This window comes from Muscardinus avellanarius (assembly GCF_963383645.1).
Source record: "Muscardinus avellanarius genome assembly, chromosome: 6".
NCBI lineage: Eukaryota > Metazoa > Chordata > Mammalia > Rodentia > Gliridae > Muscardinus > Muscardinus avellanarius.
The window spans coordinates 39799172-39813811 of NC_137791.1; the positions used below are offsets into that span (position 1 = coordinate 39799172).

The 14640-nt window shown below is 38.1% G+C and overlaps 1 protein-coding gene across 1 annotated transcript in view; it reads left to right on the plus strand.

The window, feature by feature from the left end:
- ZGRF1 (zinc finger GRF-type containing 1) overlaps positions 1 to 14640 on the plus strand; it is a gene marked incomplete at both ends in the record, with an annotated part of 85887 nt that overhangs the window by 29859 nt on the left and 41388 nt on the right. Inside the window, 4 exons of the mRNA XM_080697167.1 lie at positions 7063 to 7216; positions 8735 to 9384; positions 10937 to 11075; positions 12783 to 12967. Coding sequence (XP_080553293.1) covers positions 7063 to 7216; positions 8735 to 9384; positions 10937 to 11075; positions 12783 to 12967 — 1128 coding nt within the window. The remainder of the gene's footprint in view (positions 1 to 7062; positions 7217 to 8734; positions 9385 to 10936; positions 11076 to 12782; positions 12968 to 14640) is intronic.

The following is a 14640-nucleotide window of genomic DNA, read 5'->3' on the forward strand; positions in this document are numbered from 1 at the left end:
ATTGAAGCAAGGTCTCACTGAGTTGCAAAGGGCTCACTAAATACCTGAGGTTGTCCTTGAACCGTGATCCTCTTGTCTCCGCCTCCCAAATACTGGGATTATAAGCATGCACCACCACATCTGGCCTTTTTATTTTTTATTTTTTAATTTTTTGTGGCACTGGGCATTCTACCCAAGGGCATTCTACCTCCAAGATACACCTCCAGCCCTATTTTTTATTCTTTATTTTGAAACAGGGTCTTACTGAGTTGCAAAGGACCTCACTAAGTAGCTGAGGCTGTCTGTGAACCATGATCCTCCTGTTTCAGCCTCCCAAATGCTGGGATTACAAGTGTGCACCACCATATCTGACTTTATTTTTTACTTTGAAACAGGGTCTCACTAAGTTGTAGAGGGCCTCAGTAGGTAGCTGAGGCTGGCTGCGAACCTGCGATCCTCCTCTCTCAGCCTCCCAAGTACTAGGATTGAAAGCATACACCACCATGCCTGGCGATAAGTGCCTATTTATTTATTTATTTATTTATTTATTTATTTTTATTTTTTGGGTCTGAAGAAGGAACCCAGCGGCATTTGACCTCCAAGCTATACCTCCTGCCCTCTTTTTTATTCTTTATTTCGGAACAGGGTCTCACTAAGTTGCAGAGGGCCTCACTAAGTAGCTGAGGCTGTCCACAAACCCTGATCCTCTGGTCTCAGCCTCCCGAATGCTGGGATTACAAGCGTGCACCACCACGCCTGCCTGATAAGTGCCTTTTTAAATATATGTGACAGATTGATAACATATAGCAGTCTCTGAACTTTAAGAAATATGCTATATTTCATCAAATTCCAAGATACTACCTTTTTTTTCTTTTGAATTTTTTTCTCTCATTGTTTTATTTTACAGTTATTGGCTATGCTTTGTAAGTTAACTAAATAATAATACTTTTTATGCTTCTCTCCCCCTCCTCCCCACCCTCCTTCTCCTTCTCCTTCTTTTTTTTTTTCTTCTTATTGGGATTAAACCCAGGGCTTTATGCATGGTAGTGAAGCAGCTTACCACTGAGCTATATCTCTAGCCCTTTTTATTTTATTTTGAGACAGGTCTCACTAAATTGTTACAATCCTACTAACTCAGCCACCTGAGTAGCTGAGATTACACATATATACCATCACCCCCACCCATATGAGCCATAGGAACCATATTAATCATTTTTCAGTGTACAATTCAGTAGTATTAAATATATTTATATTGTTTGGAAACAGATCTTCAAAACCTTTCATCCTCACATAGACTTCTTTTTAAGTTCATTTAAAAAAATTTTTATGATACTAGGGATTAAACCTAGAGTCATTCTGCCATTTTGTTTTGAAATAGGATCTTGTTAGATTGCTGAGAGTTCGCCAAGTTGCTGAGGCTGTCTTCAAACCTGCAATCCTCCTGTCTCAGCCTTCCAAGTACTGAGATTACAGGTATATGCCACCATGCCTGGCTTTTACATTGTAATGAAGTTCAGAATGATTGATGGGAACATACATGCACACAGCACTTGGTGAGCTCCCTGGCTCCAACTTTGCTCCCTTCCTTCTGTGTACATGATAATTTTGTACATGTACATAGCATCATTAGCAGTGTTTCTTTTATCAGTTCTCCTGCCCTCCCCCGAGACCCTCTTCATCACTTTCCTGTGGTTTTCCCCCCCTTTATTTAGAGTCCTTCTTGTGTCTCAATTTCTCCCTGGCTTTCACATGTGAATGACAACATATGACCTTTCACTGTTGGACTAATCTCACTTAGCATAATGTTCTTTAGATTCATCCATTTTCTTGCAAATTGACATACTTTTGTTCTTTTATATGGCTGAGTAGAATTCCATTGTTTGTATGTCCCATAATTTAGTAAACCATTTATCTTTTGATGGATACCTAGGTTAGTTCCATAATTTAGCTACTGTGAATTGTGTAGCTTATAAGCATGGGTATTCATGTATCATTATAATATTCTGATTTGAATTCATATGGAAAGATACCCAGGAGTGGTGTAGCTGGATCATACCGTAGGTCCATTCCTAGTTTTCTAATGAAGCTCCATGCTCATCTCCCTAGCAACTGCACTAATTTGCAATCTCACTAATAGGGTAGAAGAATTTTATTTCCCCACATCCTCATCAGCATTTATTGTTATTTGACTTCTTGATGATTGCCATTCTAATTGGGGTTAGATGGAATTTCAGGGTAGTTTTGATTTGCATCTCCCTGATTGCTAATGATATTAAGTATTATTTCACATATTTATTGGGCATTTGTATTTCTTTTGTGAAGTGACTATTTAGTTCAGTCACCCAATTTTTGATTGGGTTATTTGGTTTTTTCAGTATTAAGTTTTTAAAGTTTTTTAAATATTCATTCAGTATTATGATGGCTTTGGGTTTATTGCATATTTCCTTTATGATGTTGAAGTAGGGTCCTCCTATTCTCATTTTCTGCACTGTTTTTTTTTTAACAGGAATAAATATTGGATTTTATTAATGCTTTTTCAGTATCTATTGAGATGATCATGTGATTTTTGTTCTTGGTTCTATTTATGTGGTGAATTATATTGATTGATTGACATATGTTGAACCAGCCTTCAATCTCTAGAAAGAAACCAGCTTAGTAATGGTGTAGTTTCCTTTGTATGATTTTAAGTGTATTATCACTAGTGTTTTGTTTAGAGTATTTGCATCTATGTTCATTAAGTATATTGGTTTATAACTTTCTTTTCTTGGTATATCTTGATATTTGGTTTTAAGGTGATACTGCTTTATAGAATGAATTTGGAAGAATTCCATCTCTTTGTATTTCATGAAATAATTTGAGAAACATTGGGCTTAGTTCTATGCGGTTTGTTTTGTTTTGTTTTTATAAAATTCAGTTTGGAATCTGTTTGGACCTGTACTTTTTTTTGATGGCTTTTTATTGCTATTTTTATTTCTTTGCTTGCTATTGACCAGTTTAGCTTTTCTATATCCCTTAGTTCAGTTTAGCTAGGTTGTATGTGTTTAGAAGTTTGTATATTATAGTATACTTACTGGAGTATAAGTTTTCAAAATAATTTGTGATGAGCTGGGCATGGTGGCACACACTTGTAATTCCAGCATTTAGGAGGCTGAGACAGAAAGATTGTGGTTCACAGACAGCCTCAGCTACTTAGTAAAGCCCATTGCAACTCATTGAGACCCTGTTTTAAAATAAAGAATAAAAAATAGGGCTGGGTGTGTAGCTCAGAGGTAGAATGCCCCTGGGTTCCATCCCCAGTACTGCCAAAAAAAAAAAAAAAAAAAAGTTTTTGATGATCTTCTGGATTTCTCTGTTGTCTGTGGGGTTACCTCTTTCTCTCATCTATTATTTTAGTAATTTGGATTGATTCTCTTTCTTTTGCTTAGGTTGGCTAAGGATTTATCAATCTTGTTTATCTTTTTAAAAAATGAGCTTTTTTGGTTGATCTTTTGTAATTTTTTTCTGGTTTTAGTTTTCTCTATTTCATTGCTTCATGCACCAATTTCAATTATTTCCTGCCTTCCTGGCTTTGGGATTAGTTTGTTCTTGTTTTTTGAGGGCATTGAGGTATATTATTAGATTGTTTAATTGGTGACTCTCTGTTTTTCTTTAATTTTTTTTGTGGTACCAGTGATTGAATCCAGAGGCAGCCTACTTCTGAGCTATATCCCCAGCCCTTTTTTTTTTATTCTTTATTTTGAAACAGGGTCTCAATGAGTTGCAAAGGGCTTCATTAAGTAGCTGAAGCTGTATGCGAACCACAATCCTTCTATCTCAGCCTCCCAAATGCTGGGATTACAAGTGTGCCTCACCCTGCCCCGCTTCTGTTTTTCTTATGTGGGAACTCAATGCTACAAAGTTTCCTCTTAAAACTGCCTTTAATGTGTCTCATAGACTTTGGTATGTCATATCTCTATTTTTGTTTTATTGTAGGAATTTAAAAATTTTTCTCCTCACTACTTTTTTTTTTTATTAAAGTTTCTCACGAAGTTGCTGCAGGTCTTCACTGGCCTCTATCCTCCTATCTCAGCCTTCCAAGCACTAGGATGATAGGTGTGCACCACCACGCCAGGCCCTCTCTGTCCTTCTTATTTGATCCATTCCTTATTCAAAAATTTTATCAATTTCTATATATGTAATTTCTCTGGTTCTTCCTGTTTTGATTTCTACTTTGATATCATTATGATCTGAAAAGATTCAAGGAATTATATTACTTTTTAAAAATTGGCTAGTACTTGCTTTGTGGCCAGGAATATTGTCTATTTTGGAAAAGATTCCATGAGAATCTGGGAAGAATGTGTATTCAGCTTTGTTGGATGGAATATTCTGCATATGTCTCTTAAACCAATTTGGTTTATAGTGTTCTTTAGGTATGAAGAGTCTTTTCTCATAATTTGTCTGGAAGGTCAATCTAGTGGTATGATGAAGTCTCCCAATATTATTGTGTTGAGGTCTGTCATGGTTCAATATAAAATAGCCCCTTGAAGGGCTCATAAAGTGATGTTTGGAGTTGATGTAATTGAATCATGAGGATTGTGATCCTAGAAATGGATAAATCCATTGTAATGGGTTTATGTGGGTGGTGGCCTAGGCCAGTAGGTAAGGCTAGAGAAGATGGATCCCTGTGGGTGTGGCCTTGGGATTATATATAGTTCCTCTTCCCCTCGCTAGCTCTCTTGCTTCCAGCCTTTGTGATATGAAGGGCACAGCCCATATGCTTTCACTTCCCCTGCTTCCTACTACCATGCCCTGAGATCTGAGATCCCCAGCCTCACATGGACTGAACCAGAAATCATAAGAAAATAAACCTTCTTTCCTCTAAGTTACGTGATCAGTTTTTTAGATTACATCTGTAAGAATTCTGATGAAAACAAGGCCCGAGTCTTAATGTCCTGAAGAGTTTTGATAAAATTGGGGCCACTCATGCTTGGGGCATAAATGTTTACTATCATATCTTCTTGTTGAATTGTTCCTCTTATTAGTAAGAAATGACCCACTTTATTTCTTGATAATTTTTGGCTTAAAGTCTGCTTTGTCAGAAATGAGAGTTGCAATCCCTGCTTATTTTTGGTTTCCATTTGCATGGGCTATCTTTTCCCATCCTTTCACCTTTACCCTATGAATATCTTTGCCTATAAAGTCAGTTTCCTGCAAGCAGTATATAGTTTGATTATGGTCTTTAATCCACTTTGCTATTCTAATGCTTTTTAATTGGGGAGTTGAGATATTTGACATTCAGTGTTATTATTGAGAGATCATTTTTCCTGTCATTTTGAGTTATGTTTTCTTTTTGAGTTTATGTTTTCTTTTCCTTTTCTTAGTTGCTCATTTGATGGAATTTGTCCCTTCTCTTGTTCTGGTATTTATTTTCTATGTCTTCATTGTATTTTTTTAAAAATATTTTCTCTAGTGCTGGCTTTGTAGTCACACATGCTAAAACAGGAGGATCTCAGGTTTAAAGCCAGCACACAATAGCTTAATGAGATCCAATTTCAATAACAAATAAAATAGGGTATAGGGTATAGCTTAGAATGCTTCTGGGCGCAATCCTTAGTAATGCACACAAAAAATATAGGCCTGTGAATAGAATAGGCAATATTGTGCCTTCACAAAACTTACATTTTAGTGAAGGGAGACAAACAAACAAATATGCAGAACGCAGAAGATTATAAGTGTTATGGGGAATCAGTCAATGTATAAGGGGGCTAGGAGAGCAAGAAGGGATGGAGTTCTATTTTATATAGCTAAGGCAAGGCCTCTCTGGTAAGGTGACATTGGAATAGAGATGTGACTGACAGGAGGGAGAGAGCCATACTGATAGCAGGGGGAAGAGCATTCCAGGCATGGGGAAGAGTAAATCCAGGGGAGTGCTGGTTAGTTTGTGGGGAGACTACCATAGAGTGAGTGAGAGGGAGAAAGTGATAGAAGTGAGTCCAAGAGGAGAGAGTGGCTGATCACATAAGGATATATAGGACATTACCAGCACCACATTGTTTTTTGAGAGAGATTGAGAGCTTTGTAGAGTTTTGATCAGAGAAAACAAATATTTGAACTTGAATTTTAGAAAGAATTCGGGCAGGCTTATGGAGAATGTAGTAGAGAAACAGGGTGGAATATTTATTAAGTATTTTCCTATACTATTATTTTTAGTAAGAGGAAAACACAGTCTAAATTCCTAGTTTGAATCCCCAACTCTTCCCCATATAAACATGAATTTAAGCAAATTTACTGCTTAACTGCTCTTTTCCTTAGTTCCATAGCTATAAAATGAGGAAGATGAGAATATATACCTCTTATGGTGTGGTTGTGGTAAGGATCAAAGTTAACAATATCAAGTGTTTAGATCAGTACTTGACACATAGTAAGAACTTGAGTATGGGAAAATTATTATTATAATGATTGTGTTATAAGTTTACATTTGTTTGTATCTTTCACTAGACTAAACGTGAGTATAGAGACCATGAGTATTTATTTTCACATTCTTAGTTTCTAGCACAAAACCTGGAACCCAGTAGCTAATCAAGGAAATGTAACTTATATGTAAATTAGGAATTGGTCCCAGGGCCTTGCATAGGCAAGGCATGTGCTGTAGCACTGAGCTGTTCACCCAGCTTTGTATGTATATACACTTTGTGTGCATTGGGGGGCAGTTTATTCTACCTCTAACCTATATTACCAGCCCTATTTTATTTTTTTAATTTTGAAATGGGTCTTGCTAAGTTGCTAAGAGTCTCATTAAGCTCCTGAGGATGGCCTTGAACCTGTGATCCTCCTATATCAGACTCCCAAGTATTGAGATTATAGGTGTGCACCACTATACCCCCAGTTTGTATTTTACTTTCTATTATTATTGTTGATTTTAGTCAGTTCTTTCTTTTGTGTCTTTTGGGGAAGAAATTTTATAGTTCTTTGTTCCCATCATAGCTCTATAGAATGTGCTTGAAATCATACTTTTTATAATGTAGATTACCAGAATTCATTTAAACTTTAAGGGAAAAATGTACTAAGATTTTGGCCTGTGGTTTTGTTTCTTCTTCTTTATAGGTGATGTCACCAAAGCAAAAGTTCTCTAGATTGAACCCTGTTTCTACTTTTTCTTTGAATTCAAGAAATGAAAATTTCATGCTAGAATTCTCTGAGGAGTCCCTGAAAGAAAGAACTTTACCTGGTGAGCTTCACTTTCTCAATTTGGAGGATAGTTATTATAATACTGTTCTAATATCTAGTTGTCTGTGTAGTAAAGTTTTTATTTGAGAGAATGTTACTAAACTAAAATATTTTGGAACCAGATTCAGTATCATATCTCTGAAAGCCTTTCTTTTCTTTGACTTTCTATTATAGATAACTGTTCCAGGTATGATACTCCCTTCTATCTTTCTAGTTTCTCTTTACTTCTCTTCCCAACCATCATGTACTTCTAAGTTGCTGAAGTTGGCCTGAGACCTGTGGTCCTCCTGTCTCACTCTTATGATGTACTTCTGAAAGCATCTTCTACTGTTGTTGATACTTGGGTTCCTGTCCTAACCTGCCACTGGGTAGACAAGTTACCTCGGGGCCCCTGTAATCTCATCTGTAAAGCAAGAATGTTATATCCTTGCTTGGCCTTAAAGTGCTCAGAAAACTTAAGTGCTATATAAATATAATAGGTAAATAGGCCTTATCTAAGTAGGAAAAGAAAAAGAGAAAGACTTCAAGTTTATCAGCCTTAAAAATGGTTCCAAATCTATAAATCAGCTTTGAAATTTTAATTCCTTCTTTCCTCCCTTTTTTCCCTTCCTTCCTTCCTTTCTTTTTTTTTTTTTTTTTCCCCTTGGTACTAGGGATTGAACCCAGGGGCATTTTACCTCTGAGCTATCCCCCTGCCCTATTTTTTTTTCTTTTCTTTTGGTGGTACTGGGGATGGAGCCCTTCTACCTTTGGGCTACACGCCAAGACCTATTTTATATTTTATTTGGAAATAGGGTCTCTTAAGCCAGTGAGGTTGGCTTTGAACCTGTACAATCCTCCTGTCTCAGCCTCCCAAGCGCTGAGTTTACAAGCATGTGCCAACACGCCCGGCTATTTTTTTTATTCCTTATTTTGAAACAGGTCTCACTAAGTTGCAGGGGGCCTCACTAATTGTTGAGGCTGGCTTTCAACATGTGGTCCTTCTGACTCAGCCTCCCAAGTACTAGGATTACAAGCATGTGCCACCACGCCGGACTCCTTCCTTTCTTTTTTTCTTTTTGTGATGCCAGGGGCATTCTACCTACAAAGTACCTCTTCAGCCCTATTTATTTTTTTTATTTGGAAACAGGGTCTTGCTGAGTTGCTGAGAGCCTCAGTATGTTGCTGAGGTTGCCTTCAAACCTGCGATTCTCCTGTATCAGCCCCCCGAGTATTAGGATTATTGGCATGTGCCACCATGCCTTCCTTGAAATGTTAATTTTTGAGGGCTTCACTATGTTGCTGAGGCTGGTCTGAAACCTGTGATCCTCTTCAGCCTTCCAAGTACTGGGATTACAAGCAGGTGCCACCACTCCTAACTGTATTTTTTTTTAAAATACTTTTTCTGTTGTTTTTACAGGGCTGAAGATTGTGTTAGGCAATCACTTTCCCACTGAGCTAAATCTCCAAACCCTCTCTTTTACTTTTGTATATTTTTCTACTGTTTTCTAGGGCCTGGTTGATGACTGGGAGCACATTTTTACTTAATCAGCATTTTGTTTTCTTTCAGGAATGAAAAAATTTAGTTCTCTGGAGAATAAGAACCTTCAAAGGCTTCCGTTAGTAAGTAGAGCCCGAATTCCACTTACCTCTTTGCCACCTTCTGAGGGGCCGGCTGACTTAGATCCTTGTTCATTTGTGGTCAGCTGTGACACACTAGAGTCTTCGGGTTCCTCTGCGTTCTGCTTGTATGAAGAGCCAGATGTTCTTCCTTTTAGCTTTGGGCTAGAAGGCCCATGGGAGTCTTCTTTCTCTAAAGAACCTAGGGAAGCAACTCTAGAGCAGATTTTACTGCTAGATAACAATAAATCTCAAAGCAAGTGGCTGAAATATGAAAATACAACTCAAAGCAGCTTGACGTCTCTAAACAGAGATGATGAAGTACCAGGCGGCTTCTTTGCTGAGGCTGTTTCTAGGATGCATTTTGGTGCCACCAGTGAGAGGCAGAGTGATGCTATGAATGAACTCTCTTTAGACTCTGTGCATTTGCAAATGATAAAAGGCATGCTCTATCAGCAGCAGCAGGATTTTAGCAGTGAAAACTTGGTTGCCAGAAAGAAAGCATTTTCTTTGAATTTAAACCAAACTTCTAATACTGAGGAAGTTCAAAATGTGTTAGGAAGATCAGCCTGCTACAACTACAGTTTAAAGGATTCACAGGTAAGAAACTGTACCAGTATATTAGAAAATTTTTTTTGGTGGTTGTGGCTTAAATTTCAACAACAAATTAACATAATTGTATAGGTATAATTTTACTTTTGAAGCAGTTGGTTTTTTTCTTTTTTTTCTCTTCAGAACTGGGGATTAAACCCAAGAGCATTCTACCTCTGAGCCAAACCCCAAGCCCTGTTTTTTGTTTTGTTTTGTTTTGTTTTTGGTGGTACTGGGGTTCCTGGAAACCCTTCTACCTCCGGGCTACACTCCCAGACCTATTTTATACTTTTTTTAAAAAATTTGGAAACAGGGTCTCTTAAGCCAGCACATCTGGCTTCAAACCTGCACAATCCTCCTGTCTCCACCTCCCAAGGGCGGGGATTACAGGCGTGCGCCACCACGCCCGGCTTCCAAATCCTGTTTTTTATTCTTTATTTTGAAACAAGGTCTTGCTAAGTTATGGAGAGCCACATTTAATAGCTGAGGCTTGCCGAGAACCTGTGATCCTCCTCTCTTAGTCTCCCAAGTACTGGGATTACCAGCGTACATCACCAGGCCTGGCCAGATGGATTTTTTTGATATAGAACTATAGATACAGTCACATTAACTCCCTTGACTTAAAGTAGTCCCCAGTAGTTATGAATGTTAAATGAAATTATATATTTGAAAGTACCTTGTACTGTCTCTTCCACGTTATAGGTATTTAATAATTTTATAGCTTTTAGATGGGTAATGTGGTACATGGCTATACTCCGTGTACTTGGGAGGCTGAGACAGGAGGATTGCAGGTGTGAGTTCAGCCCTGGAAATGTAATGAGACACTATTTCAAAGTAAATAATAGAATAGGGCTGGGGCATATCTCAGAGGTAGAACACTCCTGGGTTAAATCCCCAGTAACTAACACACACACACACACACACACACACACACACACACACACACACACACAATTATAGCCTTTATTCCTCAGTACTTTTATTCCATCACTACTTCCACTATAAATATCACTATAATTTTTGACTATCAAGTCAGTTTTGCCATTAGGTTATTGCTAGGGTAAGTGTTTATTTATTACACATTGCATATGAGTAATTCTTATTATAGTCCTAACCAGAAATAGAGATATATATTGATCCATTCACATCAGTTAAATTTTTTCTAGCAAAAATATTCAAAAACTTATTAAGAAGCATAAGAAGCTGGGCATGGTGGTGCATGCTTGTAATCCCTGTGCTTGGGAGGCAGAGACAGGAGGATCGCGCAGGTTTGAAGCCAGCCACGCTGGCTTAAGAGACCCTGTTTCCAAATAAAGTATAAAATAGGTCTGGGAGTGTAGCCCGGAGGTAGAAGGGTTTCCAGGAACCCCAGTACCACCTTAAAAAAAAAAAAGAAGCAGGTAAGAAAAGTTAAAGTTCATGCATACCTGTTCTGGATTCTAGAAATCAAAAATAAAGTTAGTTTTTTATTTTCTTAAACATCTCTGTGTAAAATAATTTACTCATTGGTAAACAGTACTTTTTTGGAGTTTGTATAATAACTTGAGTCATTCCATTTCAGGAGATTAATGGCTCTGAGCTATGCTTCCCAAGTGGGCAGAAAATAAAATGCGCTTATCTTCCCCAAAGGCAGACTCACATACCAGCTGCTTTTCAGTCTCCTGCTCATTATAAGCAGACTTTTACATCTTGTATCATAGGTATGACTGTTATAATTTTATTTTATTATGATTGCTGCTTAACATAGTAATAGGACTATGAGAGACTATAATGTATATGAATTTATGAATTTTCATACCAATTGTCCATTTAGATTTTTTTCTACAGTACTAGGCATGGAACTCAGGGACATTCTACAGCTAAGCTACACCCGCAGCCCTATATTTTTTATTCTTTATTTTGAAACAGGGTCTCACTGAGTTGCAAAGAGCCTCACTAAGTAGTAGCTAAGACTGTCTCCAAACTGCAATCTTTCTGTCTCAGCCACCCAAATGCTGGGATTACAAGTGTGAGCCACCACGCCTGGCTAAGAGATTTTTATTTTAATATTTTTAGTCATTTTGACAATAACTATTATTTTAACTTAAGATCAAATTAATTTTAAAAAATGGGAAATGAGAGCCAGGTGTGGTAGTGCATGTCTGTAATCCCAGTATTTTGGATGCTGGGATAGGACAGTTGAAGGTTTGAGGCCAGCCCCAGTAACTTAGTGAGGCCCTCTGTAATCTAGTGAGACCTTGTTTCAAAAATAAAAAAATAAGCCAGGCGTGGTGGCTCACGCTTGTAATCCCCGCGCTTGGGAGGCTGAGACAGGAGAATCGCACAGGTTCGAAGCCAGCCTCAGCTACTTAGTGAGGCTCTCAGCAACTTAGTGAGACCCTGTTTCCAAATAAAGTTATAAAATAGGTCTGGGATTGTAGCCGGGAGGTAGAAAGCCCCTGGGTTCTACCGCCAGTACCACACACACACACACACACACACACACACACACACACACATACACTAAAAAATTGGATGTTAAGGTAGGTGTTGGTGGTGCATGCCTGTAATTCTAGTACTTGGGAGGCTGATTTAGGAAGATTGTAAGTTCAAGGCCAGTCTCAGCAATTTAGGCAGACCCTGTTATTTTTTTTCTTTATTTCCATTCACCTTCCTTCCTTCCTTCCTTTCTTCCTTCCTTCCCTGCCTACATGCCTCCCTCCCTTCCTTACTTTCTTCCTTTCCTTCCTTTTTGTGATACTGGGGATTGAACACATGGGTGTTCTACCCTCTATCCCCAGCCCTATTTTATTTTTTATTTTGAAATGGGTCTTGCTAGGTTGTTGACAGTCTCACTAAGTGGCTGAGGCCATCCTCAAACCTGCAATCCTCCTGTGTTAGTCTCCCAAGTAATGGGATTTCAGGTGTGTGCCACCATACCCAGCTGAAACCCAGTTTCAAAAAAAAGGGCCATGCACAATGGCTCAAGTACATGGGAGCCTGAAACAGGAAGATTCAAATAAAATAATAAAATAGGGCTAGAGGTGTAGGTCAGAGGCAGAATGCTCCTGGGTTCAGTTCCCAGTACCACACACACACACACACACACACACACACACACACACACACACAAAAGGGCTGGGGAGGGGTCACTTCTGATTTAAACTTAAGAACCAAAAAAAAAAAAAAAAAAAGGATTGTAAGCTGGGCATGGAGGCAAGAGGTTCTTTACTTCAAGGCTCATCTAGGCAACTTTGTGAGATGTGAGACCCCCATCTCAAAAAAATTTTTTAAAGGTGTTAGTATTTTGTTATAGTTGGTGCCATTAGAAGGTTATTTTCAAATTTGGCTCATAAAGAGCAGATATGTGATTAAACATGAAATTATTTTGCATTTAATTTTCAGCTGTATCTTTTTTTCTAATATAGAACATCTAAACATATTGCTATTTGAGTTGGCTCAAAGATTGCACAAAGGTCTTGCAAAAGTTGACATATCATTTTATACATCATCAAAAGAAGAGAAATTGAAAAATGTAGGACATAATTTGCCATCCTGTCATCATGATCAACCTGCAAAACTTGTCATGGTTAAAAAGGACGGTCCAAATAAGGTATCAGTCTTATACACTTAATACTTGTATATAACCTAAGTACCCATTGCTTTATGGCAAACGTGAATAATCAGATTTGGTTTAGGAAACTTCTGTTTGAGGCTTTAGTAACAAATATAAACTCAAATTTTATAAAAAGAATCATCCAAACTGGGTGTGGTGGCACACTCCTCTAATCCTAGTACGTGGGGGGCAGAGACAGGGGGATCACAGATTCAAGGCCAGCCTTGACAACCTAGTGAGACCCCATTTCAAAATAAAGAATAAAATAGGGTTGGGGGTATAGCTAAGAGTTATAATGTCCAAGGGTTTAATTCCCAGTACTACCAAAAAAAAAAAAAAAAAAAAAAAAAAAAGAAAAAGAAAAACAACAAAAAATGATCTCTGTTTTAAGACACATAAAACACATAAAAGTTTCTTAGTAACTTATTTATTTATTTATTTTTGTGGTACTGGGGTCCCTGGAAGCCCTTCTATATACGGGCTACACTCCCAGACCTATTTTTTTTAGTTTTGGAAACAGGGGCGGTCTTAAGCCAGCACGCCTGGCTTCGAACCTGCGCGATCCTCCTGTCTCCGCCTCCCAAGCGCGGGGATTACAAGTGTGCGCCACCACGTCCGGCTCTTAGTAACTTATACCTAAGTCAAAGCAGGACTCTGAGAAGGGGAATATGTTCCACTTGAGGGTTTAGAGAGTGCAGAAATGAGCTGAAAGACTAGTGCACTCTTGTAATCCCAAGTATTCAAGAGGCTGAGGCAGAGAGATTATGAATTCAAGGCCAACCTAAAGTAACAGACAAGGACAGAAGAATAGAAAAGCAAACTGACATAATTTATATTGCTGAGAATATATGATAGAGGAAGGGAGGTTGGTGAAATGTGTGTTGTTGAAAGCTGGGAGTGGTGGCGCACGCTTGTAATTCCAGCCAGGAGGTTTGAGGTTAGAGGACAGCCTCAGCTACTTAGGCCCTTTGCAACTCAGTGAGACCCTGTTTCAAAATAAAGAATGAAAAATAGGGCTGGGGTTGTAGCTCAGAGGTAGAATGCCCCTGGGTTTCATCCTCAATACAGCAAAAAAAAAGTTGTTGATAGCTTATAATTATTTGAAAGATTGTGCTTTCACTCTAATACAGTTTACTTTTAAATTTGATTTAGATTTAGTAAATAGTGTCATAGCCATAGAATGAAATATTTATATCCACTTAATTTTTGTTTTCTTTTGAAGATATTTGATGACATGGTTATATACTTCTACTATGTTGTTGGATATAAGACTTAGGTTATCAGTATCTGGATTTTGTTTTAAAAATCAACAAGTGAGCCGGGTGTGGTGGCGCGCGCTTGTAATCCCAGCATTCGGGAGGCTGAGGCCAGAGGATCGTGGTTCGTGGACAGCCTCAGCTATTTAGCGAGGCCCTCTGCAACTCAGTGAGACCTGGGTTAAAAAAAAAAAAAAATAGGGCAGGGGGTGTAGGTCGGAGGTCGAATGCCCCTAGGTTCCAAACCCAGACACACACACACACACATACACACACACACACACACACACACAAATTAATAATAAAATTAAGTTGCATAATGACTAACTTACTGGAGTGCATTAATAATGCTGGTGGTCTTTAAAAGCAGTTTGACAAAATATAATACAAAATATATAAAATATATACATATAT